The sequence below is a fragment of the Miniopterus schreibersii genome, assembly GCF_964146895.1.
Source record: "Miniopterus schreibersii genome assembly, chromosome: 2".
NCBI lineage: Eukaryota > Metazoa > Chordata > Mammalia > Chiroptera > Miniopteridae > Miniopterus > Miniopterus schreibersii.
This window is the reverse complement of record NC_138102.1, coordinates 169,905,949-169,929,671: the sequence shown is the minus strand read 5'-3', so window position 1 is coordinate 169,929,671 and position 23,723 is coordinate 169,905,949. Positions and strand designations below refer to the sequence as shown.

The window sequence follows — 23,723 nt, the reverse complement described above, 5'->3', positions numbered from 1 at the left end:
GAGGTCAAATAGCTCACCAGAGGTCACAGCCAGTAAAAGGCAGAGCCAGGATTTGATCCCAGGTAGATACCTTTGCCCTCTGAGGAGGAAGCAGAGGCTAGTTAAGAGCTTGTGTGCTGGAGGCTAATAAGGGCCTGAGCTGGAATTCCACCCATGGCTGGTTGAGCTGTTAACCTTCAAGCCCTGATGGTTCTTTCGTCCAGACAGTGACCTTTGAGAAGTTGTGAAAATGATCTCTGGCCTTTGCAGTCTCCCTCTGTGGAGGGGCAGCCTCAGGAAACCCTAACAGTGAGCAGTAGTTGCTCAACACCTGTTTGTGCAATAAACAGATGAGTGAGGATTGCCACACTCCCTGGTGTCATACTTGGCTGGCAGGGTGTATTTCACAGTTGACTAATCCAAGATAAAGACAGGAACACAGTGTTTATAAGTTACAGGAAGGGGGAGGGAGAAATCAGGAACCTGGAGGGAAAGGGCCAGCAGCGGTGCCAGCAGGCGCTAGGACCCCCAGGCCTTGCTGCATCGCAGGTGCACAGGCCTGCTCGCATCCCCCTCGGGGCCTCTAGCTCAGCTGCAAAAATCCAAAGGGACACCATGGGCCCTTAATAAATATTTGCCCAACGTGTGAATGAGTAAAGGCAAGGGTAGTGGCATATTTTGAAAGTCCATCCTTGCCCTCCCCACCCACCGCACCTGGTAGTCACTGCTAGATAAAACTTTCTGCTCCTGGCGACTGTCACCAGTGACTGTGACCTGAGGAGGAGCAGGAGCAGGAGCGGCAGGGAGCCATGCCCAGGTACACGGTGCATGTGCGTGGAGAATGGCTGGCTGTCCCCTGCAGGGACGCACAGCTCACCGTGGGCTGGCTGGGCCGTGAGGCTGTGCGCAGGTACATGAAGAACAAGCCAGACAACGGTGGCTTCGCCTCCGTGGACGACGTGCACTTTCTAGTGCGCCGCTGCAAGGGCCTGGGCCTGCTGGACAATGAGGACTCGCTCGAGGTGGCCCTGGAGGACAACGAGTTCGTGGAAGTGGGTGAGTGGCTGGAGCGGAGGCGCAAACTGCAGTAATTGACTTGCTTTGTCTTATATACCCACTTCCATAGACTTAAAGGTGAAGATCCTTTTGCCCTTTGAAAGACCCTCACCAGATGAGAGGCCAGCGGCACCGAGTTCAGATTTCAAACCAAATAAAGCTGGGATGGGGACAGAAGTAGGGGTTAGATCTTGAACTTTCACTTAAACCCAGGTCCACACCCGGCACCTACATCTCTGCTTTTGCTCTCCTCTGCTGTAAAGATGCTAAGAGCACTTGAAAGTATCTAACGTCATTTTAAAGCAGCCATTTGGATAGAATTCAAAGGCAATTGAAGAGCCCTTCCCTGGTTTACCAGCAAGGCCAAAATTGGCTCTCCACCGTGATCCGTAAAGGGTCGTTCTTGTCTTCTTGTTTCAGTCATAGAGGGGGATGCCATGTCTCCTGACTTCATTCCATCGCAACCAGAAGGAGTCTACCTGTATCCTTTCCTGCAGGCTCCTTGGCCTGCTCTGGGGGCTCCTCCTGCCAGTGATGGGGCTGGGGCTCTGCCACACTTCCCAGTATTTTCCTTTACCCGGCTTCAGGTACAGCAAATACCGGGAGCCGGAAAAGGTAAGCTGCAAACTACTCTTTTTTGTTGTTAAGAAAATTAAGTCCCCCTCATTTAAGGAGGGAGAGAGTCAGCAAAATTGATGAGCAAACACTGTCAATCAGGTCAGGACTTTGTCCAGCTCTGGGAAGTAGGGAAAGGCATTATGCTTTTCGGATTCCTACATTCCTTACTGGGCCTCCCCTTAGGTAAGCTTTCTTTTAATTTAGCCCATTAAATTGGCAGTGATAAAATCTCTGAAGTGCCAAGTTTGGTCCTGCTTGAGGCTTCCCTGCTCTCTTGTTTGAGCAACTAAGCTGTTCAGACTCACAGAGACCCCCTTCCCTTGTGCAGTACATTGCCTTAGATGGGGACAGCCTGACCACCGAGGACCTGGTGAACTTGGGCAAGGGACGCTACAAAATAAAGGTACGGGGGAGGGAAGGGTATCCTCTGTCCTTTACTGCCGCGGGTGGAAATCTTCCAGGTGCTCGGCTCTGACCAATGTTTCCCTAGCTCACCCCGACGGCGGAGAAGAAGGTGGAAAAGTCCAGGGAAGTCATAGATAGCATCATAAAAGAAAAGACTGGTATCTCTTCCCTTTGTGTTATACAATTATTTTTATAGACTTAAAAAAATTGTATATGGCCTGCATCTAATTGGATAATGTCTGTTGTTTATTCCAGTTGTTTATGGCATTACCACGGGTTTCGGGAAATTTGCCAGAACTGTCATTCCTATCAATAAGCTAGAGTAAGTGCGATCCCTGCTCTCCCCAACTGCACACACACTCCCCTGCCTCCTACCCCCATTTTTCCAGATCCCTTTCAACAAGGGAAATAACATCTGGCCCAGTTTAGCGATCCGGAGGCTTGGGTGGACTTGCACAGACTTGCACAGGAGTTGGTACTGGAAACAGGCTGCCTCGCTCGGTCCCTCCAAAGATGTAACTGCCCCTCCCTCCCCCTCGGCAGGTGGGGGGACATTTCACCATGAGGTATCTAAGAGGGTTTTTGCCCTTTCTCTTTCAGGGAGCTCCAGGTCAACCTTGTACGTTCGCACTCTTCAGGTAAATCATTCCAAATGCTAGGTGCCTCCTAGATCTCGTTTGACTGGCTGGATAAAGTACAGCACCGAGCGATGCATCCTGTGACAGCCACAGAGAGCTAGTGCCTTCCGGGGACTGGGTGCTTGGGGGAGGGAGGGACGCAGAAAGCATCAGAAAAGAGCGCCCTCCAGCTGAATCTCAGGAAAGGGAATGGGCCAGGGGAGGGAAGGGATTGGAACAGGAGCACCTGTACAGGTACAGTCATGCCAAGAGAACAAAATGAAGGCTGAAAGTCAGGGAATGAGTTGATCAGGACGAGGTGAGATGGGACAGTCTGTCAAGAATCAGCTCCCATCAGATTGCAAGGCAATGTGTGCTGAGGGGTCTGGACGTTATTCCAAGGGTGTTGGGTGGGAAGTGGGGGCTCACCGAAGTGTTCCAAGAGGCGAAACTGAGAAGGCAAAACTGGGGTTTCACCTTTGTCGGGAAGATACGACTTTAAGAAGCAAGACAGGAGGGAGAGCAGTCCAACTATCTGAGTCAAGAATTGAAGAAAGATTTGAGAGATGGAGGCAGCCAAGAGGTGGAATAGATTTTGGTTTTCAATTGTTTTGTAGGTGTTGGGAAACCACTAATCCCTGAGAGATGTCGGATGCTGCTGGCTTTAAGGATCAATGTCTTAGCCAAAGGATACAGTGGCATTTCCCTGGAGACCCTCAAACAAGTTATCGAAGTATTTAATGGTAATGCAATGGATCCCAGACTGACCCTCCACTGAGGCTGGGCATGTCCCATACCGTAGACTTGATGGTACTTCTGGGGCCCTAGAGTTCTGAGAATCCCCCAGGGTGAACTCAGATCTGGAAGCTGGCCTGTGGGTGGCACTGCTTTACCCTATTGAAAATATTTAGCAATTCTCAAAGACACTGCTCTTAGGGCGTCTGAGTTTACTTAGAAAAACAAAGCCTCTTTTTTGGTAATTTATTGGGAATTTCCTACAAAACAGCACACATCCCTTTATAGGTGGTGGTGAGGTGGCAGACTAGGAGTCTGGCAAAAGAAGAGGCTAAGTTGCCTATGACTTCACCTGCCCAGAAAACTCGTCAACACTTTGGTGAACCTTCTGCTTCTGGAACGTTTTCTATTTCTTTTCTAATGTCAATATTTACGTGTTCCCAAACATTCTCCACTAGGCTTTAATGGCCACACACAACGTTTGGTCATAGGAAAATCTCTTAATTCCATATTTAGATCATTTCTAACTTTTGTTCTTAGAAATAAGGCTATAATGCACCAGCTAGTTCCTGGTCATATCTTAAAGATACCTTGCCAGAATTCTAGGAATTTCTAGGTCAGATTAGAACATGCACAGTAACAATAAGGAAGGAGCACCTCTGCACCTCTGGACCGAGGAGGGAGTTAGCAAATAATCCTCATGGGGATACGGGTTCCAGATCACCTTTCCCCACGCAGCCTGATCTTGATCGTTTCTCTGTGTACAGTGCTCCCCCACCCACCTTCACACAGCAAATCTGAGCATGTCCTGACTGAAACCTGCAATGTGTCCTATTATCTATCCTCAGGAGAAAGTCTCAAAGGGACTACAAGGGATGGCTTTGTTACTGGGAGCTTCCTCTTTCCTTCCTGCTTCCTTCACTCCCTCCCCCCCATTTTTTCTTCCTTCCTGCCTTTCTTTCTCTCTTCCTTCCCCTCATCTCTTTCTATAGCACCCCAGCCTGGTCCCTTAAGTATCAGTTGTGCTTGAGGAATTAGCTTTCTCCAGGTATTTGTACCAGAAGGTGACCCTAGATCCTGTTGGGGGAGGTGGGCCTCACTGGCCAAGTGAAGTTGGCCAGAAGGAAGTTCTCCTGGAGTAACGAGTGTCTGCTTCCCTCCCAGCCTCCTGCCTGCCCTATGTTCCCGAGAAAGGAACCGTTGGTGCCAGTGGAGACCTTGCTCCACTCTCTCATCTTGCTCTTGGGCTCATTGGAGAAGGAAAGATGTGGTCTCCAAAGAGTGGCTGGGCTGACGCTAAATACGTAAGACTTGAACCGCAATGTCCATCTGAAAGATTTTTCCCTGGGCTGGACACTGGACATACAGCATGCTTTCTATCACTTAATCCTTACAGCAGCCCAGTGAGGGGGCCACTGTTATCCCTGTTTATAGATGAGAAAACTGCAGCTTAGAGGTCATACTAGGCAAGGCTCTTAGCTTTCACACCCAACTGCCGGCCTCTGGACTTGGTGATCACCTTGGTGAAAAGGCACAGCTGCCAGTGTTGATCCCGGGAAACTCTTCTGCACCTAAAACACTTCTGGTGCCTATCTGGGAGGTCACACATTGTCAGAACTTTACCTAGTTGCTGGTCTCACAGGTACTGAGCTGTGGATAGTAGCACTCACTCTATGGCCTCTGGAAAGAAGGGGTCCATTGACCCCCAAGCTCCCACCTGGTGGCTAATTAGAAAGGCTTGTTTCTGATAAAGCTCGAATATTTTCTTCATTCAGCTCTCCAAATTCCATTAGAGCAGCCCAAAGAGTTATTTGAAGGGCCATCACTGATCTATTGTTGGGAGGTCCCCTAAGCAAACGGTCCAGGTCCAAGGAGAAGGGAGAGGTTAAGGAAACAGATAATCCTCATGGGAATACGGGTTCCAGATCACCTCCTTCCATGCAGACTCTTCTTGATCATTTCTCTGGGTACAGTGTTCCCCAGGCCCCCTTCACACAGCAAATCTGAGCATGTCCTGCCTAAAACCTACAGTGCTTCCCATTGTCCTCAGGAGAAAGTCTAAACTTAAAGTGGCTGCAAGAGCCTTGTTTGGCACCTTACCCGCCTCATCCCTCCCCGCCAGGTTCCCCATCACACACTCTGGAGGCTCCTTGCAGCTGGAATGCTGCGTCCTAGGCAGAAGGACCAGCACAGGGCCATCCTCTCTTCCCCACTCACTCCCGCTCCTCCTGATGAGTCCTCGGGGAAACGTCCCTCTCTGCTCTTCTGGCTCTTTGCCCTACTCCCACCTGCCCCCCACAAGTCCCCTTTGCTCCTTTGTGCTCTCCTAGCATCTTCTGTGATTGTTTCCCATTGAACTGTACCCACTTCCTACCTCCCGGAGACTGCACATTCTATTTCTGTAATTGCCCCCGAGCTTGTCTGTCTCCATTGCCCCAGCCCCACACTCAGAGCAGAGTTAGATGTGTAATAGATTCTCTAAAAAACCTGGGAAACTGCCATAGTACATGGTGCAGGCTCTGCCTTCCTTCTTCCCTAGAGAGACCTTAACTTAGTGACTGTTTTTACTTCTTTTATTTCAGAGTAAGATTATTCTGCCCACTTCCCCTTAGAATTCTGTTCCCATCTCTTAGGCCAACAGTCCCCCCTTCGTCGACGCTCACACATTTGCCACACAACTGAGAAGCCCTGCTCTGAGGTTCTGCCTCAGGAGGACCTTTTAGGTCAAGTTCAGGAGGCAGGGGTTACCGACAGACAGAGGCCCAGCCTTCGCGCAGCACAGGTGCGTGTGGGCTCAGGAGGCAGCAGGAGACGGTGAATCACTAAGGTGGACACCTAACACCAAGGACCCGAAACCAAAACTCAGGGTCAGTTCTGTAGACACGAGAGCCCCTGACTTAAGTATAAAAATCATTTGAAAGCCAAGTCTGCTTTCAGACTAAAGAACAGAACTAGAGAATAGACCAGAGATGAGAAATAGAGCTAATCCCTGTAGGTCTAGACTTTTATCAGACAGACTTTTGGGCTTAAAGATCTTCTGTTGGGTTCCTCATGAAATTAGTAATAGGCTGGTATTTCATTTGTTACCCATTATAATTTTTGAAATCATTCTTTAGGTCCTGGAAGCGCACGGATTGAAACCAATTGTTTTGAAACCAAAAGAGGTAAGGAGACTCAAGGAAAATTTGTTCATGTCAACAAGTCTGTCTTTAGGCACTATTTTCAGTCTTAATATCAGTCTCGCTGATCTGTTAAAATAAACATGGCTCACATGTTTGTTGAAAGTTGGTCACTGAAGAAACAGCTCCTCCATCGGTATTTAAAAGATTCTTCATGCCACAGATGCTTACGGGTTCTCTTACCTAAGAACTTAAACTTTAAATCGGGATCTCTCAGGATCCCTAAGAGATACTCTAAGCCAAGAGCATCCTAATACTCCTGGACCAGAAATGTTTTAGGTTATCTTGTCTATAACAATGATAAGTTAAAGAAGAAATACAGCATAATTAAGAGCTAGAGATTTTATATGCCTTTTACACTGGAGCTACTCTGCTGCCCTGAGAATGGGGAGACTAACAGCTATTCTATTTGCCAGATTTATAGTAATGATTTCACGTAGGATAGCACTGAGTCCTCAAGTGCTTAAGTAGCATCACTGCCCTGCCCTTCAGAAAACAGGAATAAGCATCGTTTAGCTGACTGACTGGCTAACTTTCCTCTTAGGAAAGCACAAGGTACTAAATCAACCTGTACCTAGGCTTGTTACAAAAAGATACAGTAGGAAACTTCTCTCCCCTGCCCCAAAGGGTCTGGCACTCATCAATGGGACACAGATGATCACCTCCCTGGGCTGCGAAGCTGTGGAGAGGGCCAGTGCTATAGCGCGGCAGGCTGACATCGTGGCGGCCTTGACCCTGGAGGTGCTGAAGGGCACCACCAGAGCCTTCGATACCGGTCAGCATGGTTCCTCTGGTCGCTATTCATTCAACCAGGGCTGGTGGGGCGGGCTGATTGAGGTCTTTAGACACAGGAGTGGGGTGCAGGGGGAACCCAAAAGCCTGTGATGTACTCAATACTGTTATAGCTTCACCTAAATTCTGCCACACTCAGCCCTTGAAATGACCACGTTTTACAGACACTGACCCTGAGAGTTAAGTGACCTGCCCCAGATCACCTAGGTCTGGCTCTCATCAAACTATGTACTGTTTTAGGACTATGTTTGCAGAGTTTTAGAACTATAGTAGGATTCAGGTTGGTCCCCTTTAGAAAATTGGGGGTGGGGGACTATAAAAATGGTATCTTACCTAGAAAGTAATGAGTTTAAAAAACTCTGTATTTTTATATAGAATAGGACAAAAAAAGCTGTTTAAAAATGACTTAGTTAAGTTAGGCTACTATAGAGCTCCCTCCCATTAGGAGCCTAAATCTTTTTAGGGTAGCCCAGGGTTTTGAGTTGAATGCCCAGTAGTTGACCTTGCCCATTTGTACTTGGAAATTTGAAGTAGAAATAATAAAGACAACAAGGAAGATGTTGCTTTTGGAGATGTTTGTAATCCTCAGGGGCGTTTAAGGACCTGGGACTTTGTGGGCTGTGTCGGCAGCGTGGGTGGTTCCGAGCCGTCCATGGTAGCTCGTTCTAATATGAGGGTTGCTCAGGCTTTCTCTTCATCAATTCTAGACATTCATGCTGTCCGCCCTCACCCCGGGCAAATTGAAGTTGCTTTTCGGTTTCGTTCACTCTTGGACTCGGATCACCACCCATCAGAAATAGCAGGTCTGGGCAAGTTTATGTGAGTGAGCTTATTTGGTTTTGTGTTTTGTGGGGGGGAAATCGCTAACATGTTCCCTGCCATCCCCTCCACCTTTTCCACAGAGAGTCACAGGTTCTGTGACCGTGTGCAGGACGCGTACACCTTGCGCTGCTGTCCACAGGTAAAGCAACAAACAGACTTTCCTTTCTCTCTCCCAGTGTGGGGGCGGGGGTAGGAAAAGAGGAAGGTGTTAGAAAATCATGCAATGGTCTATTAGGATCCAAGCTTCTTTACAGCCTCTATTAAAAATGATGTAGATCATACTTCCATTTGTCCTATTATTGTCATTTCTATGTGATAAGCTGGTTGTTTCCTTTTAAATTACTTCGCTCAACCTTGAAGAGACGCCCAACAGGCAACTTGCTGTGTTGGCTTAGTGCCCTCACTCTTGAAAATTCTTAGAAATAACATCATCCTAACCAGTTAGGGGAGTTTCAGTTGCTCTTCCTGCTAGATAGAACTAGAACCAGCCAGCCACGGGTGTTCACAAGAGCGCCTGCTCACCTGCACTCCATAGGCAGACATAAATCATCACAAATGAACCTGTGAGGCTTAACTTCAAATAAAAAGTGCAGGTGATTGGGTTAGCATGAGGCATCCTGTACTGCAGATGTTACAACACATTTGCATATGGCAATTAGTAGAATGAGAGATTAACATGCTTCTCAAGAATGAAACAGTACGGGGTGGGGGGCAAAGGTAGGGTTATGGTTGTTCCTATGGAAAATATTAATAAATAATAATACAAGAAGAAACTATGTGTTTCGAGTTCTCACAACTGTAAACCTGCTTTTGCCCCACCCTGTATTTCAGTTTGTGCCAAATTCCTGTCTATAGGGCAATAAAGAGCCTCCCGCCCAGAGTGAAGGCCCTCCGTCCTTGTACTCAGCCAGCTCTATTCTCGCTACATCAAAAACGTCTATGAGGAAGAATGGCCAAATGAGCTCTGCTATAGGAATAAATCCCACTTTCGAACATCCTTGCTATTCTAATAAGAATATCAGACTTCACAGGGCAGGCACCATTGTCAGCGTCCTCCATGTAGTAACTCATTTACTCTTACATTTTAGGTCCACGGTGTGGTGAATGACACCATAGCGTTTGTGAAGAAATTGATTACCACAGAACTGAACAGTGCAACAGATAATCCTGTATCTTTTGACTGTTTCCTAAACCATAATTATAGAATTTCAGCTGGTAATTCTAAGATCTGAAGTGATCATGGTGTAGCATCTCTGCCCTGTCCCTCCATTTCATAAAATGAGTACCTCTGGTTCAGAGAGCTATGGCTTTCCACATCCCAAGTTTTCATTTCTGACATGGAGTTTACTCAAATCAGTGTTTCTCTGTGTTTGTACAAAGAAGGGTAAGAACACTTCCATTTCTCAGGGACGGGGCTCGGCTTTCTTTCCTGGTGTGGGTATCTCAGTATTTTTGCTATGGAATGCTTTGGGATGGCTTTGTTCCTCTAGACGCTCATGTGATCAGTCAGGGGTCACATTGGCTAAGTCTTCACAGAGACCATACTGCCTGTCTGTCTCCGTTTTGTGTGTGTGTTTTTTTTCAGAGAGAGAGAGAGAGTAGGAGGGAGAGAGAGAGAGAGAGAAACATCAATGTGGGAAAGACACATTGATTGGTTGCCTCCTGCACACGCCCCAATCGGGGCCAGGGATCGAGCCTGCAACCAAGGTATGTGCCCTTGACCTGGAATCAAACCTCAGACCCTTCAGTCCATGGGCTGGCGCTCTAACCACTGAGCCAAACCGATCAGGGCTGACTCGGTTCTTACCCCTGGAGAAAGTGCTGAGTTAGCATCCCAGAAAGCAGCTCACAGCCTGGGCTAGCAGACGGGCCCACAGCAGCTGGGTGAGGTTTCTCCAATGAGCGTACTTTAGGATGTGTGTTTTATGTCCTCTCGGATTGTTTCATGGTTAAGTCAAATCCACACTAAATAATCCTCAACTCACTAACCACCCTCTACACCATCCCACCCCCCAAATGTAGCAGTTTTCCTAAACTCCATGTAGTCTTATCTCATCTATCTGTCCTGTAGAGCAGGAGTATCAATCGACCCTTACATAATTTAGGCTTGAAAGGGTGTCTTAGAGAGCTTTAAAAAAACAATAAGTTATTGGAAATGGGGGAGGAAATAATTCCCTATAAATTCTCCCCCCACCCCTTGCCTCGGCAAAAATTTCAGCCAAAAGTCCTTTACTTCCTCAACTGAATATTTTTAATTGCTGAAGAATTTCCAATAGCCTAATCTTTGGGAGTTCTCCTGTAATACTGGTGTTACCTGAAAGAATAGTTTTACAGGTTTTCTATAGCAGATAAAGAGCACCTATGACCTAGTTGCTGGATATGATGGGAGTTAACCTCTAATTGCTATAATCTAATAGCCAACCAACCTACTTGGAGCTAGAGAACAACAAAACATGCATAAATTATAATGGTGCAGAGGTCGCTTGCTGTAAGGATGCAGAGAATGGAGAGAAGACCAAGGCCTGTGGTTGGGGTGGGTTCGTGGAAAAGAAGAGTGAAACCTGAGATGCTCAAAGGGCAACTCTAGACTTGACAAAGATTGTGCAACACGTGCATCTCCAGCTCTTTGGAAGTCAAAACCTCTCTCACACAGAGTGAGTTCCTAGTTGATATGATAGGTAGTGAATATTCTTTAGTGCAGTAGGTAAAAATGAGCTCTTTGGAATGTGGAAGAAGGGCCTGTTACGGTCTTTTTCTGTTGGTTAAGGTGAAGGGCCTAAAGGGATGAAATGATCCCTGAGAAGACAAATATTCAGTGAGTCCAAAGTTGCCTGTGACCTAAATGGGTTTACGATGACCTATCAGCCACCATTTGCTGTGAACGCCTGCACAGGTCACTGAGTAGAGAGTTTGTTTGGAAGTTTTCCCAGAATTGATTATTCCAGACAATTTGGTGGTTGGTCATCAGCAAAGCCTTCCATTCGGCAGGTTCTTCTACGGAGCACAAGCTCACAGTGCCCATTGAAGAGAGAGAAATTGCTTTGAAACTGGCATCCTGGTCTCTGCTCTTAGTTTCAGGCTATAAACTTTTTAAGAGCAAATACTAACCACCAGATTAGCACAGTTATGATGCTTGAGAGTCTCTAATCTCAAGGGAAACAGTGTTTCATGCCTTGTGTTTCTTTGGCCCTAATTGGGTATACACAGTTCTTAAGATTGTTTGTTTGTGTGTTTGTCCGTGTATGTCAACAACTGCTTGTGGACTTTCCCTCTCTCCACCCCAGATTTTACAAGGGCTGCTGCCTCAATGTTAGAAACAGGCAGACTGGGGAAGGTGTTTTATTTGAAGTAATCAGGAAATGTGTTCAAGCCTTAACCTATTTTGAAAGATGGTCTTTGCCAGCCGGGGAGAGACTATTTCTGGAGGAAATTTCCATGGTGAATACCCAGCGAAAGTAAGTTTTTTAGAATTGCTGCTGCCCCTGAGAGCATATTCCAAATGCCGGCCAGCTGAACCGAGATACTCTTTCAGGCCCTGGACTATTTGGCCATCGGTGTCCACGAACTTGCTGCGATTAGCGAAAGAAGGATCGAAAGGCTCTGTAACCCCTCCCTCAGCGAGCTGCCTGCCTTCCTGGTGGCCGAAGGTGGCCTGAACTCTGGATTCATGATAGCCCACTGCACGGCCGCCGCCCTGGGTAAGGACACTGCCCTCTTCCCAGATAGCAAGCCTGTCCATTGAAGGGCCTCTCCATTTTACCTGAAAATATCAAATTTTGTCTTTGAATGCGATCTAACTTTTTCAGCACCTCCCTTTGCATCCTGCCTCCCTTCATACCAATGCAGCAGGTTGTCTCTTTAATATTTTTTAGAAAAATTATAGAACAAAACATAAACAATATTGTACTGAGACACAGTAACACACGAGTGAGATCGTAAACAATGAGGTTTCCACAACCTCTCTGTAGGACACAATTTGACATCACATATGAACTTTATCTTTGTAGCTGTTCCCCGAAGTCAATTTGAAGACGATCAGAAAGAAAAGGACCCAGATGTTTATAGTTAATGGTGAAACTTGAACGGATCTGAATAATTAAACTTTGGATCCATTGCATTAGATACACCAACCACTAACAATGTGATTACAACATGCAACAGTGCTTATCAGAAGCAGAAGGCCCTCTATGGACACTGAGCTTCACAGAGCTCATTCCCGATTCAAAACTGTAAGGGGACAGATCAGTAACTCACCAGAATGGGCCTGGCACAAACGAAGTGCTAAGGGCTTCACTTATTTTCGCTCACTTAATCATCACAACAATATCAAGAGGCAGGTACTATTATTACTTCCATTTCACAGATGAATACCTAAAGACCCGAGGAGTTAAGTGTCTTCCCCGATCTTGCACAGCTAGTAACGAGCAGCGAATTCAAGCCCAGGCATTTTGGCTCCCAAATCTGTGCTCTTATTTCAATTAATGAGGACCTCATTTTAATCAGTACTTAATCCTAAAATATGGTTGCCAAATTTAACAAAGAGAAATGCAGTGTATCCAGTTAAATTTGAATTATTTGGGACATACTTGTACTAAAACTTATTTTTTTAAATCTGAAATTTGAATTTACCTGAACATCCTGTGTTTTTATCTGGCAAACCTACCCGAGAGGCAGGAGAGCATGGAGTCTGGGTTCGAATCCTGGCTCTGCCATTTGCAGTGTGATATGGAACAAGTCTCAATCCTGCTGAGCCTCGGTTTACTCCTATGTAAAACGCACATGATAAATTTACCTAGTGGGGCTGTTTTTGAGGACCAAATGAATTAATGCAGGTAAAACCTTAGAACTATGCCTGGTGCTCAATAAATATAGTTACTATTCCTCCCAATCCCTTACTCACCTAAGCCTCACACTAAAACTCAATGCAAATAACCAGCAAATTCATCTGAATTCATCTCTGTCAGATATCTTCCACTTGCTCACTTACCTCCAGTTTAAAATACCCCTTCAAAGGGCAGCAAGTTCTCGTATTAAAATGGTGGGGGGAGAGGTCACTGATTTCTAGAGAATGTTATGGACTTTGGGAAGTCCCGTTTGAATGTTTAGCTTCCCAAGCTGTCTACTGAAGTTGTTCTGTGTGCTTTCAAGGAGCACTTTGGGCAGACACGTGTCAGTCGGGCAGTTTTTCCTGTTAGAGCATATCCTTACCCCGCACCCACCTCTTGCAGTTTCTGAGAGCAAGGCTCTGTGCCACCCGTCGTCCGTGGACTCCCTCTCCACCAGCGCCGCCACGGAGGACCATGTGTCCATGGGAGGATGGGCAGCGAGGAAGGCCCTCAGGGTCATCGAGCACGTGGAGCAAGGTAACCCCAGCCAGCCGGGGATGGTGGGCCTCATGGGTAAATGACTTCGGCAGTGGTCCTCAAAGTGGGATCCCCACCGGCAGCATCAGCATCACCTGGATCTTGTTAGACAGGCAGATTCTCAAGCCCCTCCCCACACCTTCGGAAGGAGAAACTCTGGGGAGGAGGGCAGAGGAATCTGGATTTAACGAGTCCTCCAGCTGATTCTCATGCTCACGGGAGATTAAGAATCACACTTGCTGGCTAAGCTGGTTCATCTGCTGGCTTTTTTTTTTTTTTTAAACAAGACTCAAAACATTCAAAAGTGGGGAGATTGATAGCATGAACCTCCTAGGCACCTCACTCTGATTCAACAGCACTTTTGCTTCATTTCTTCTTTTCTCAAATTATTTTCAAGCAAATCCCTGTTGTATTATTTTATATTATTTTCTTCCTGCATACTTTATTTATTTTTTTGGTGTGTGCGTTTTTAACTCTCACCCGAGGATATTTTTTCCATTGCTTTTTAGAGAGAGTGGGAGGGAGAAAGAGAGAGAAGCATCAGTGTGAGAGAGACACATTGGTTGCCTCCCACACGAGGCACACGCCCCGACTGGAGCCTGCAACATGCCCTTGGCCAAAAATCGAACCCAGGCCCCTTCGCTCCACAGGCTAACCCTCTAACCCCTAAGCACACCGGCGAAGGCCTTCCTGTGTACTTTAACTTAACTATCAATGCTCGCTTATGCACTAGAATGCCATCACCACATCCAACAGGCAGCCTTGGATTAGACAATAGAAGAGACATTCTTTCTCTCTACCCGCTTGGAAATTAGGGTCTAACCAGAGAGGCAGACATTGGACAATAGCTTGGCAATTCTTGGTAGCATTTATCAAAATTCTGACTAAATAATAGAGTCCTAGGAGAATGTAACCGAGTCTGAAGGCATGAGAGAAGGCATCTTCAAAGGAGTATTTAAGGGTAAGACCTAAACAACAAATAGGGCCAGCTAATTGGGAGGAGAGGTGCAATGTTAGTTTTGTAAGGGAAGGGGTGTGTGCACAAAATAAATTGTTCTGAGAGCAGTGGACTTGGGAGCTTTTGAATCTGAAATCTCGAAAGGGACATTATACAGGGTGGGGCCAAAGTAGGTTTACTGTTGGGAGTATGCGAAACATGGAGTTTATTCTTGTATTATTATTTATTAATCATTGTATTATTTTTCACCCGAACAACTGTAACCTACTTTGGCCCCACCCTGGAGACTCAGTCCCAGGGCAACCAAAGACTCATCACTGGCTCCTTCAACCCTTTGATGAGGTTCTGCGCGCCAGGTATTTCAGGCCAAAGGGACTAAAAACAGACTAAAAACAAGCTGAACCTCACAGAGGTGGGACTAGCAAGCAGACCTCCCATCTCCTTTAGAGGAGGTGAGGAGAGGGAAACAGGCATTTGCCTGGGTTCTTTGCCCCCCTCACCATTAAAGGTGCATCCAAGAGGCCACCTGCTTGGTCATTCACAGCCCTCAGGCGGGTGGCGGGCTTTAACCTGCCGTCCCCTCCCCCTTTCTCCACCTAGTGCTGGCCATCGAGCTTCTGGCAGCCTGCCAGGGCATCGAGTTCCTGCGCCCCCTGAGGACGACCACTCCCCTGGAGAAGGTCTATGACCTGGTGCGCTCCGTTGTCAGGTAAGGCCCTTTGTAACGGGAGTGACACCGCCTGGGGACTGAGCCCCGGCAGGGTTCGTGCTGGGCTGATGCCTTGATCTGCTTTCTCCGCAGGCCCTGGGTGAAAGATCGTTTCATGGCTCCAGACATCGAGGCGGCACACAGGCTGCTCGTAGAGCAAAAGGCAAGCTCGCTGCTTGGCTTCTTTCTTAGTCTGGGGTCGTTATGGGAAAGTAAAGTGGGTGGGCTGTGGAGAAACAGCGTCCTACTCTTTTGCTTTCTGGCTTTTCCCTGGAAGTGAACATAAAGGCGCCTATGCAATTTGCAAGGCCACCAAGAAGCTATTTGATCAGCTCTTAGGTGTCCCGTGTAGCACCCTAACATTGACTATGTAAGGGTTGGAAGCGGAAATGAATTTTAAACGGAGTTTTGGAACAAGTATTCATGGGGAGAAAGTGAGACGGAAGGTTCATGGATCCCTGTCACCAAGAATGTGCTCTTTCATTCTAAAGTGCCTTCTATAATGCTGTCACCCAGCCACCACCTGGTCCAATGCCTGCTTAGATCTGAAGAGAACACAAAGTCCCAGGTTTTCACTTCAAAGGGCTGTGGGTCTGTCTAGTGCTCTGGTGTGTCCTGCCCACCACCCTGGTGACATACAGATCCCTATGCTGCTGATTTCCTCTGGCTGCATTGACTATAGACTCCTCTGATAGAGACCGTCACCTAGCATGCCGACTCATTTTTTAAAATATGTTTTTAAAGTTCTTTAAGCCTTTTGTAGTAATTTGTAGGTATCGTCTTCCCTAGCATTGCTTGATTTCCCCTGAAATAGTTGCTCTACTCTTGGGGGACAGTTTTTCCCTTTGGTCTTCATGCCTGTCACTTTCAAGTGTGCCCTGCATTCAAGGCGGAGTCCCTTGCTTGCTGCTAACTCTGGCGCTAGTAGAGAAGTGTGTGAGAGGTTAGCCTTTTTTAAATTGAAATACAATTGGTACAAGACTTTATATTAGTTTCAGGTGGACATCGTAATGATTCGGTATTTGTATATATTGCAAAACGACCACAATAAGCCTAGTTAACATCCATTGCCACACACAGTTACAGATTTTTTTTCATGATGAGAACTTTCAAGATCTACTCTCTTAGCAACATTCAAATATATAATACACATTATTAACTAGTCACCATGCTGTATGTCATGTCCCCATGACTTATTTATGTTATAACTGGAAGTTTGTGCCTTTTGACCACTTCACCCATTTCACTTACCTCTCATTTCCCACCTCTAGCAACCACCCATCTGCTCTCTGCATCTATGAGTTTGGTACTATTTTATTTTATTTTTTAATTTAGATTCCACATATAAGTGAGATAATGCAGCATTTTTCTTTGGCTTTTTCACTTAGCATAATGCCCTCAAGATCTATCCATGTTTTCACAAATGGCAATCTTTCCTTTTAAAATAAATATATGTATATATATTTTATTGATTTAAGAGAGAGAGAAAGATAGAAACATCAATGATGAGAGTCATTGATTGGCTGCCTCCTGCACACCACCTGCTGGGGATCGAGCCCAAAACCTGGGCATGTGCCCTGACCATAGGTCGATGCTCAACTGCTGAGTCACGCCGGTCAGGCAAGATTTCCTTTTTTTAAAAAGGAAATAATATTCATATATGTATATATATCACATTTTCTTGTTTTCTTTATCCATTCATTTATTAGTGGACACTTAGCTTGCTTCCATGTTTTGACTATTGTAAATAATTGCAGTGACCATGGGGGTGCAGATATGTTTTTGAGGAGGTCCGCCTTTGAAAGAATACATGTTCTAAGGTGATACAAAAGAATAGAAAAAAAAGCCCCCTTGGCTGTCAGTGGCAATCAGATAAAAAGCTGTAAACCAAGAACAGGGCCTTAATTTGAGAAGGTATGATTCTTGAAAGAAAATAGATTAATGGGTCTGAGACAGTGCTTCTCAAACTGTAATTTGCATGCAAATCTCCTGGAGAAATGTGAAAATGTGGATTTGGGTTCAGCAGGTCTGGAGGGGGGCTGACATTCTGACTTGGGCCTGGTTATGTTGATGCTGCTGGTCCAGGGACAGAACACACATGGCAGGGAAACAGAGCAAATGAGGAAATCCCCTGCTTTGTATCATTCAAGGTTTGCTTTAGAAAACACACAATCAGACCCTTGAGGAACTTTCCTTAATTCTGTCCACACCGAATTCTCTAGGTTTTGTTTGTTTTTTGGCTTGTTTGACTTTAGAAGAGTAAACAGCTAAAAACCTTCATGGTAACTTCAAAAAGTTTTGGGCTTTGTATTTTAAAAGCTTTGAATGCAACCAGAGACTAATCGACACTGATTGTGTGTTAAATGCTTTATAAGAAAAGCAAGCAAACAGCTGCTGGTGTCTAGTCAGGTGTAGATCATGTTTTGGCTTCAGGTGAAGTTGATGTTTAAATGGCATGTGAAATAAATGTCAACGTTCTGGTTTTGTCTTTGTTTCTCAGGTTTGGGAAGTAGCTTCACCATACATCGAAAAATACAAAATGGAGCATATTCCTGAGTCAAGACCTGTTTCTCCAACAGCCTTTTCCCTGGACTCTCTACGCAGGAAATCCAGCAGTATCCCAGAGTCTGGGGACCTTTAGAGGGCTTTGTCGTGGAATTGTAGATCAGACGGTACTTAGTTTAACAGCAAGAGGCATTATGCTGAAGGAGAGGCCTGAGAACTTTGTGTAGGTAGATCAATTCATTATATAATTCAGTTCTTCTAAAACCCACTTTGGATAGACTGGTGGCAGCAATACAGTTGCTAAACCTCGCACGGTGCTCCTGGTGGCCTGGTCTGAGGCCCAGCAAGTGTTTTTTCGGTCATTAAGAGCTTTTCTTCTTTAATGCCTTCCAAAGGCCACTCACCCTTAAGGGTGAGAAGAGCAACCACACTGCAGGGTCTTTTACTCTTAACATCAGAGCAACTCACATCTTGAAACAGATTGATGGCATTCTTTTCCAAAAACATTAGACTTTGGTTAATCGCTCCCTCCCCATTTTTTTTTTTTTTTTGCTTTGACAAGCTCTCTACTAGTTAACTCTGGCTGATTGTACTATGTACGCTATGACCGATGCTCCTTACTGTGCCTTCAGAAACAACCCTTTTAAAATCACAATTTGTCTTCAAGCTGCTCTTCCTACTACTAATCGAATCATAGTGAAGAGTAGTCAGTAGGTCAACAAGAGGCTTATGTAAAGGAATGAAGGAACGAATATAAAGATTGTTATTGGAGTGGCTCTTATTGAACTGTGTATTTCATATTTATCAATTACCACTACACATATCAAAAAAAGGATAGGATGCTTAAACTGGAGTTGAAGGGTTAGTATTATCATTTCCTTAGTATGTGCTAGCACTTGAGTCACATTCTTTATTTTTATTTTATTTTTTATTGAATTTATTGGGGTGACATTGGTTAATAAAATTAAATAGATTGCAGGTGTACAATTCTATAATATGTCGCCTGCACATTGTATTGTGTGTTTACCGCCCCAAATCAAGTCTCCTAATCAATTCCCATTCTTCTAATAACCCTACATTAACCCTCCTCGTTTCACAGACAAGGAATCTGGTGTCCAGAAGTTAACCAGCCCTTGCTGTAATGGTAACCATTAACGTGAGGCCCCATTGACAAAGATCGGGTGGGGCCCTAGGATGTATTACCCAATATGTTTCTTCCCCATAAAGGAAGGTTTCAAGGGCTTTCTGGGAAGGCTTAAGGGTAATTTTCCAGGTGAAGGATGGGTGGGATGACCTCTTGGCTTCCAAGATCTGTGACTTTGCACCCATCCGTGCAAGTGGGTGCAAAGAGCTCCTAGTGCAGGAGTCTGAAACCATGCTCTAAAAACTGCAGCTGGTTAAGGAAGGACAGACGCGCTTGCCAGATTGCTGACCTGATTACAGCCTAAGGTGGGTCCAGCAGCATAGTTCACAATAGTTTCACTCCAGATTGCAGCCTGTCTACAGGAAAAGTGGAGACAGAAGTCAAAACTCCTGCCTACAGCAATTCAGAGAACAAATAGGTGCTGGGGAACCCATTCTTAATGTTGTTCTTTGCTAATATGCAAACACACACACACACACAACACACACACACACACACACACACGAATGAAGTTTACCGATCCTTACCCATGAGCTGCAGCGGAGCCAGTAGACCCAGCTGTCTGGTGGCTGTTTCTCACTCCCGTTTGGGGAGTGCTGGATCCCACAGCCCCAGGGTGCTCTGGGGCCCTTTGTCGTTGAGCTCTTTATACAGCACTCTTAGTAACTGACATCACATGCCTTCAAGAGAATGTCAAGGTAAATATGGAATAAACTCAATTGTCTTATGCTGTGGCTGTATTCTTAGATTTTTAAAACAAAGTTGAACACCTGGTTAGGGAAAGGCTATACTAACTGCGGTTAATCAAGTTTCTGAAAGATGGAGTCGGTGAATGATGAATGTTGCCCTTGAAAAAGTATCTTTAGACAGTGTGGTTGACTCGGTCTTTCTCTCTCTTTCCCATTGAGTAGCAGCAAAAGAGTTAGAGACACCAGGAGTTCCTCCCCAGCAGGCTCACCTGGCTACTTCACCAGCCTTCAGAGGGGAAGCCCCAAAGTGCAAGGGCTTTTTGAGCTCCTGCTGTTTCTGTTGGCCCGAGCAAGTCAAGGTCAATTTGGGAGAGAAGTACTCAAGGGCACGGGCATGTGATTTGGCATGATTTGGGGGCCGTTACTCTAACAATCTACCACATACACAAAATCTCACACATAACCTGAAAATTTTGGAAAAAAAGGTACTTTTCATACTACTTTAAACTTGTGTCTCATTTCTGGATATGGTCGCTGGATTATTACCTTTTTATTAAACCTAATTATCTCACGAATGCATGATCACTTTGCATTTGGAGGTTACTTCTGTTGAAGGTATTTATTAAATTTAAACATTGACAATATTGCCCTGGCCCGTGTGGCTTAGTTGGTTGAGCATTGTCCAGGGTTCGATTTCTGGTCAGGGCACATGCCTGAGTTTCAGGCTCAATCCCCAGTAGGGGGAAAGTGGGAAGCAGCTGATCAATGTTTCTTTCTCTCATTGATGTTTCTCTCTCTCCCCCTTCCCTTCCTCTCTCTCTAAAATCAATAACAACACATTATAAAAACAAGTAAACATTGATAATTTAGCAAAAAAACAAAACCAAAACATACACCCCCGCATTTCAGCTCAGGGCATAGGCCTGGTTTGTCTCAAGGGATTCCCGTACTTTTTGTTCAGTGATTAGTTCAAGAAAGGGTTGAGGTTGCAATTTGGGTCAGTGAGACAGAGAAGAGTTTTACTGGAGGCTTCGAGAGTCCATTTCCTCCCCTGAGAACAATGGCAGCAATACTTTCTCACCTATGCCTGTGGATAGCCGGCCTGACCCAAGGGGGAAGATGGCCTTGGGGTGACACTAACACAAGATGGCAGAGCCAGAGGGGAGGAAGGAACCTGGGTCTTCAGCATTACTGAGCTTCCAAAGAAACCAGTCCTAAGCCTGCTCTTCCTGTGAAATTTTTGGGGGTGAGCCAATAACCTTCCTCATGCCTTAAGCCAGTTTTGGTCAGGTTTGGTTACTTGCAGCTGTTAACATTCTACCTAGCACAGCCACTGTCTGTGAGGTACTGCACCAGAGCTGTGGTGCGTCAATACAGCATGTGGTCCTGTATTCAAAGCTCTCCATCTAGTTGGGGACATGAAATGACAATTACTTACCAAACATGTGTCCTGGAGGAAGGCACGTTAATTGCAGTGCCTTCGAATCATCAAGGAGGCTTCCTGGAAGGGGTGACTAAGCTGGGCTTTGAGTGATGGGAGTCAGAGAGAGAAGGGAGAAATGGAAGCTAAACTTCAATGTCAGCAGGCACTTATGCCAGGAAACCAATTCTATGTTTGCTCAATTTCTATCACTAAACAAATGGTGACCAACATGGCCCCGGTCCTTGCCCTCACGGTGTATAGCCCAGGCTGCCGGCTGGAGGGTGAAGCAACAGCAGCAGCGTGTAGCAGTGAGATGGGAAGCTTGGGAAGTAAGTAGAGGCCAGGTCATCGAGGCCATGAGAATCCATGTGAATGGGACAGTAGGGGAAGCACAACTCTCCCAGGACAGACCGCCTCTGGGATCTCACGACTGTGTGAGCAAGGACAGATTGTTCTGGCTCACTGGTGGTTTCCACCCTCTGGGTGCCAGTTTCCCAATGCCCGAAATAGCTTCAGTAGAACCCATTGGAAAACATGTGCCTTCGTATTTTGGAATAACCTCTCGTTAGAAAAATAATCTCTCCAAGAGGCTGGCACTGTCTTTATCCTTCCGCTTACTATTACAAAGACCAAGATGCTAAAACTAATTTAAATTTAAAAATGACTGTGTTTTACCAGAGTTCCTTTGAAGACAACCAGCTCTTAATGCTGTCTGCCTTTGTTCTGCTCTTTAATGTCAGTCTTACTGCCCTAATTGAATTGTAAGTTCCCTGAAGGCAGGACCCAGCTTTGAAACAGAATTTCGGAGTTGGAAGGGATCCAACCTCTACAGATAGAGTCCAAGAAGAAATCAAAGCTCAGATGTCAAGTCCCAGATCTGTGTTCCCTTCAGTGTACCATGCGGCCTCGCTGTGTCCCACAGCGTCTGGTGCAGGCATCAACTCAGCGGGGGTGATGTTGCCGCCAAGGTTTAGGAAAGGTGAAAAAATTACATGTCACAATGGTTTGTGGTCTTCCAAAGCTCAGCCCTACCTGACAAACTCTTATTCCTTAGCAATAAATTTAATTTTTCTCCTGGGAGGGTGACCCAATAATTTTAGAAGGTTGAGAAAATAATGTTGATCTAGCCCAATGTGGAACATGGAAAGGAGTGTTCACATCTCACTTTCCACCTGGACATCTAGCCCCGCGAGGTCTCCTGTCTCTGCCAAAGGACTTGTTCAAGGTATCTTGCCAGAGTCCACTTGCACAACAAATATTTGAGTGACCGCTATGTACACTGAAACCAGATGAATCTTTCTACAACAACACTCTCGTCCTGGTCCTAACCTATTCAAAAACGTCCAGTGGCTTCCCCTGACTTCACAATGAAGTCCCGGCCGGTGAGCCTGACATTCAAAGCCCTGTGAAAGCTGGCTTCACCTTGTAGTCTTTGCTCCCCCTGAACCCTGTACTCCAGGAACACCCATCACCTACCTGTCTTCTGAACATTTCATGATGTTCCACCCTGGAGTCTCTCCCTCTCATCACAACCCTCCCAACTTCCAAAGCTGAGGATGGCAACCCCACTCCCACCTAACCTTGACACTGTTTCTTTGTTTGGTTTTACTTTACCACTTGACTCTCCCATGAGCATCATCCTCTGACATTATGTTAAGAAACTCATACGCTCCTTCCAATCCACAGAATAACCACGACCCTGGGTTGGCCTGCTGAGTGTATTTTGATAAGTAATTTTTACTTTGATCATCCGTGTGTTTGTGGGGACATTCATTCATTCATTTATTGATCACCTGCTCTAAACCAGTCCCCCATACTAGATCCTGGGGACATGACAAGGTCCCTGCCCTCTAAGTCACAATCTAAAGGGAAAGAATTAAATTACAATGGTATAATGACTGTATTCGAGGTGGGGTGAGTGACTAGCTCTGATTTCCCACCTAGAGAGGAGAGGAACAGCATTTCAGGCAGAGGGAACAGTGCTGCAAGGCCAGGACAGCACAAGCAGACTGTTTTTGAGGAACAGGGTGGAAGTTGGTTTGGCTGCAAGAATCACCTGGGGGCTCCTTAAGATGCAGACTCTGACTCTGCAGGTCTGGGGTGGGGGCCAGTGTTCTGCGTTTCCAGCAAGCTCCCTTGAGTTGCAAGGGCTTACAGACACTGGCCTGGGAGGACCCAGGCAGCTCCCAGAGGGCATCCTCTTCTGCTTTCCTTCCAAAAAGACAGGAGGGCTATTTGTTTCGAGTGACTGTCTCCTAGAGGGCAATAGGCTGCGTGGGTTGGGTTCCAGAACAGACCTGATATTTGATGTTGGCCTTTATATCTCTCTCTCGTACATCCCAAATTCCCACCATTGGCTAGGTGATACCACACCCTCTCAAGACTCCTTCACCAAGCATAGGAGGGATAGCGACAGAGCCCCCAGGCTATAGGTGGTGACAGCCACGTGCCCCGTTCTGTAACATCCCAGCAAGGGGTAGCTTGATTTGATTTATGCGGGATACAGTGAAGCCTCACTGATTCAGCCTCTGTGAACCTGAAATGGGTGATGATTTTGATAGTTATTATTTACTTTATTATTTACTCCTCAAATCATTTCTTCATAAATAGGACAAAGTTTGATAATACAGTTGTGATCACAAAGATGATTAAAACATTTAAAAGGATTTCAAGTAAACTAATATGAAAGAACCCTTTATATATATAAATAATCATCCACTCTTTACAAG

General features: G+C 45.8%; 1 protein-coding gene across 1 annotated transcript; it reads left to right on the top strand.

Moving 5' to 3' along the window:
* Window positions 1–456: 456 nt before the first annotated feature.
* Window positions 457–18,714, top strand: HAL (histidine ammonia-lyase). The gene is made up of 20 exons (XM_081128849.1): window positions 457–1,035; window positions 1,456–1,516; window positions 1,623–1,650; window positions 1,982–2,056; window positions 2,144–2,216; window positions 2,314–2,380; window positions 2,659–2,696; window positions 3,293–3,418; window positions 4,575–4,714; window positions 6,527–6,574; window positions 7,217–7,364; window positions 8,089–8,184; window positions 8,284–8,342; window positions 9,292–9,372; window positions 11,593–11,658; window positions 11,736–11,901; window positions 13,432–13,566; window positions 15,125–15,233; window positions 15,327–15,396; window positions 17,734–18,714. The coding sequence occupies exons 1-20, from the start codon at window positions 789–791 to the stop codon at window positions 17,872–17,874; spliced, it is 1,974 nt and encodes a 657-aa protein (XP_080984975.1). The 5' UTR covers window positions 457–788; the 3' UTR covers window positions 17,875–18,714.
* The last annotated feature ends 5,009 nt before the right edge of the window (window positions 18,715–23,723 follow it).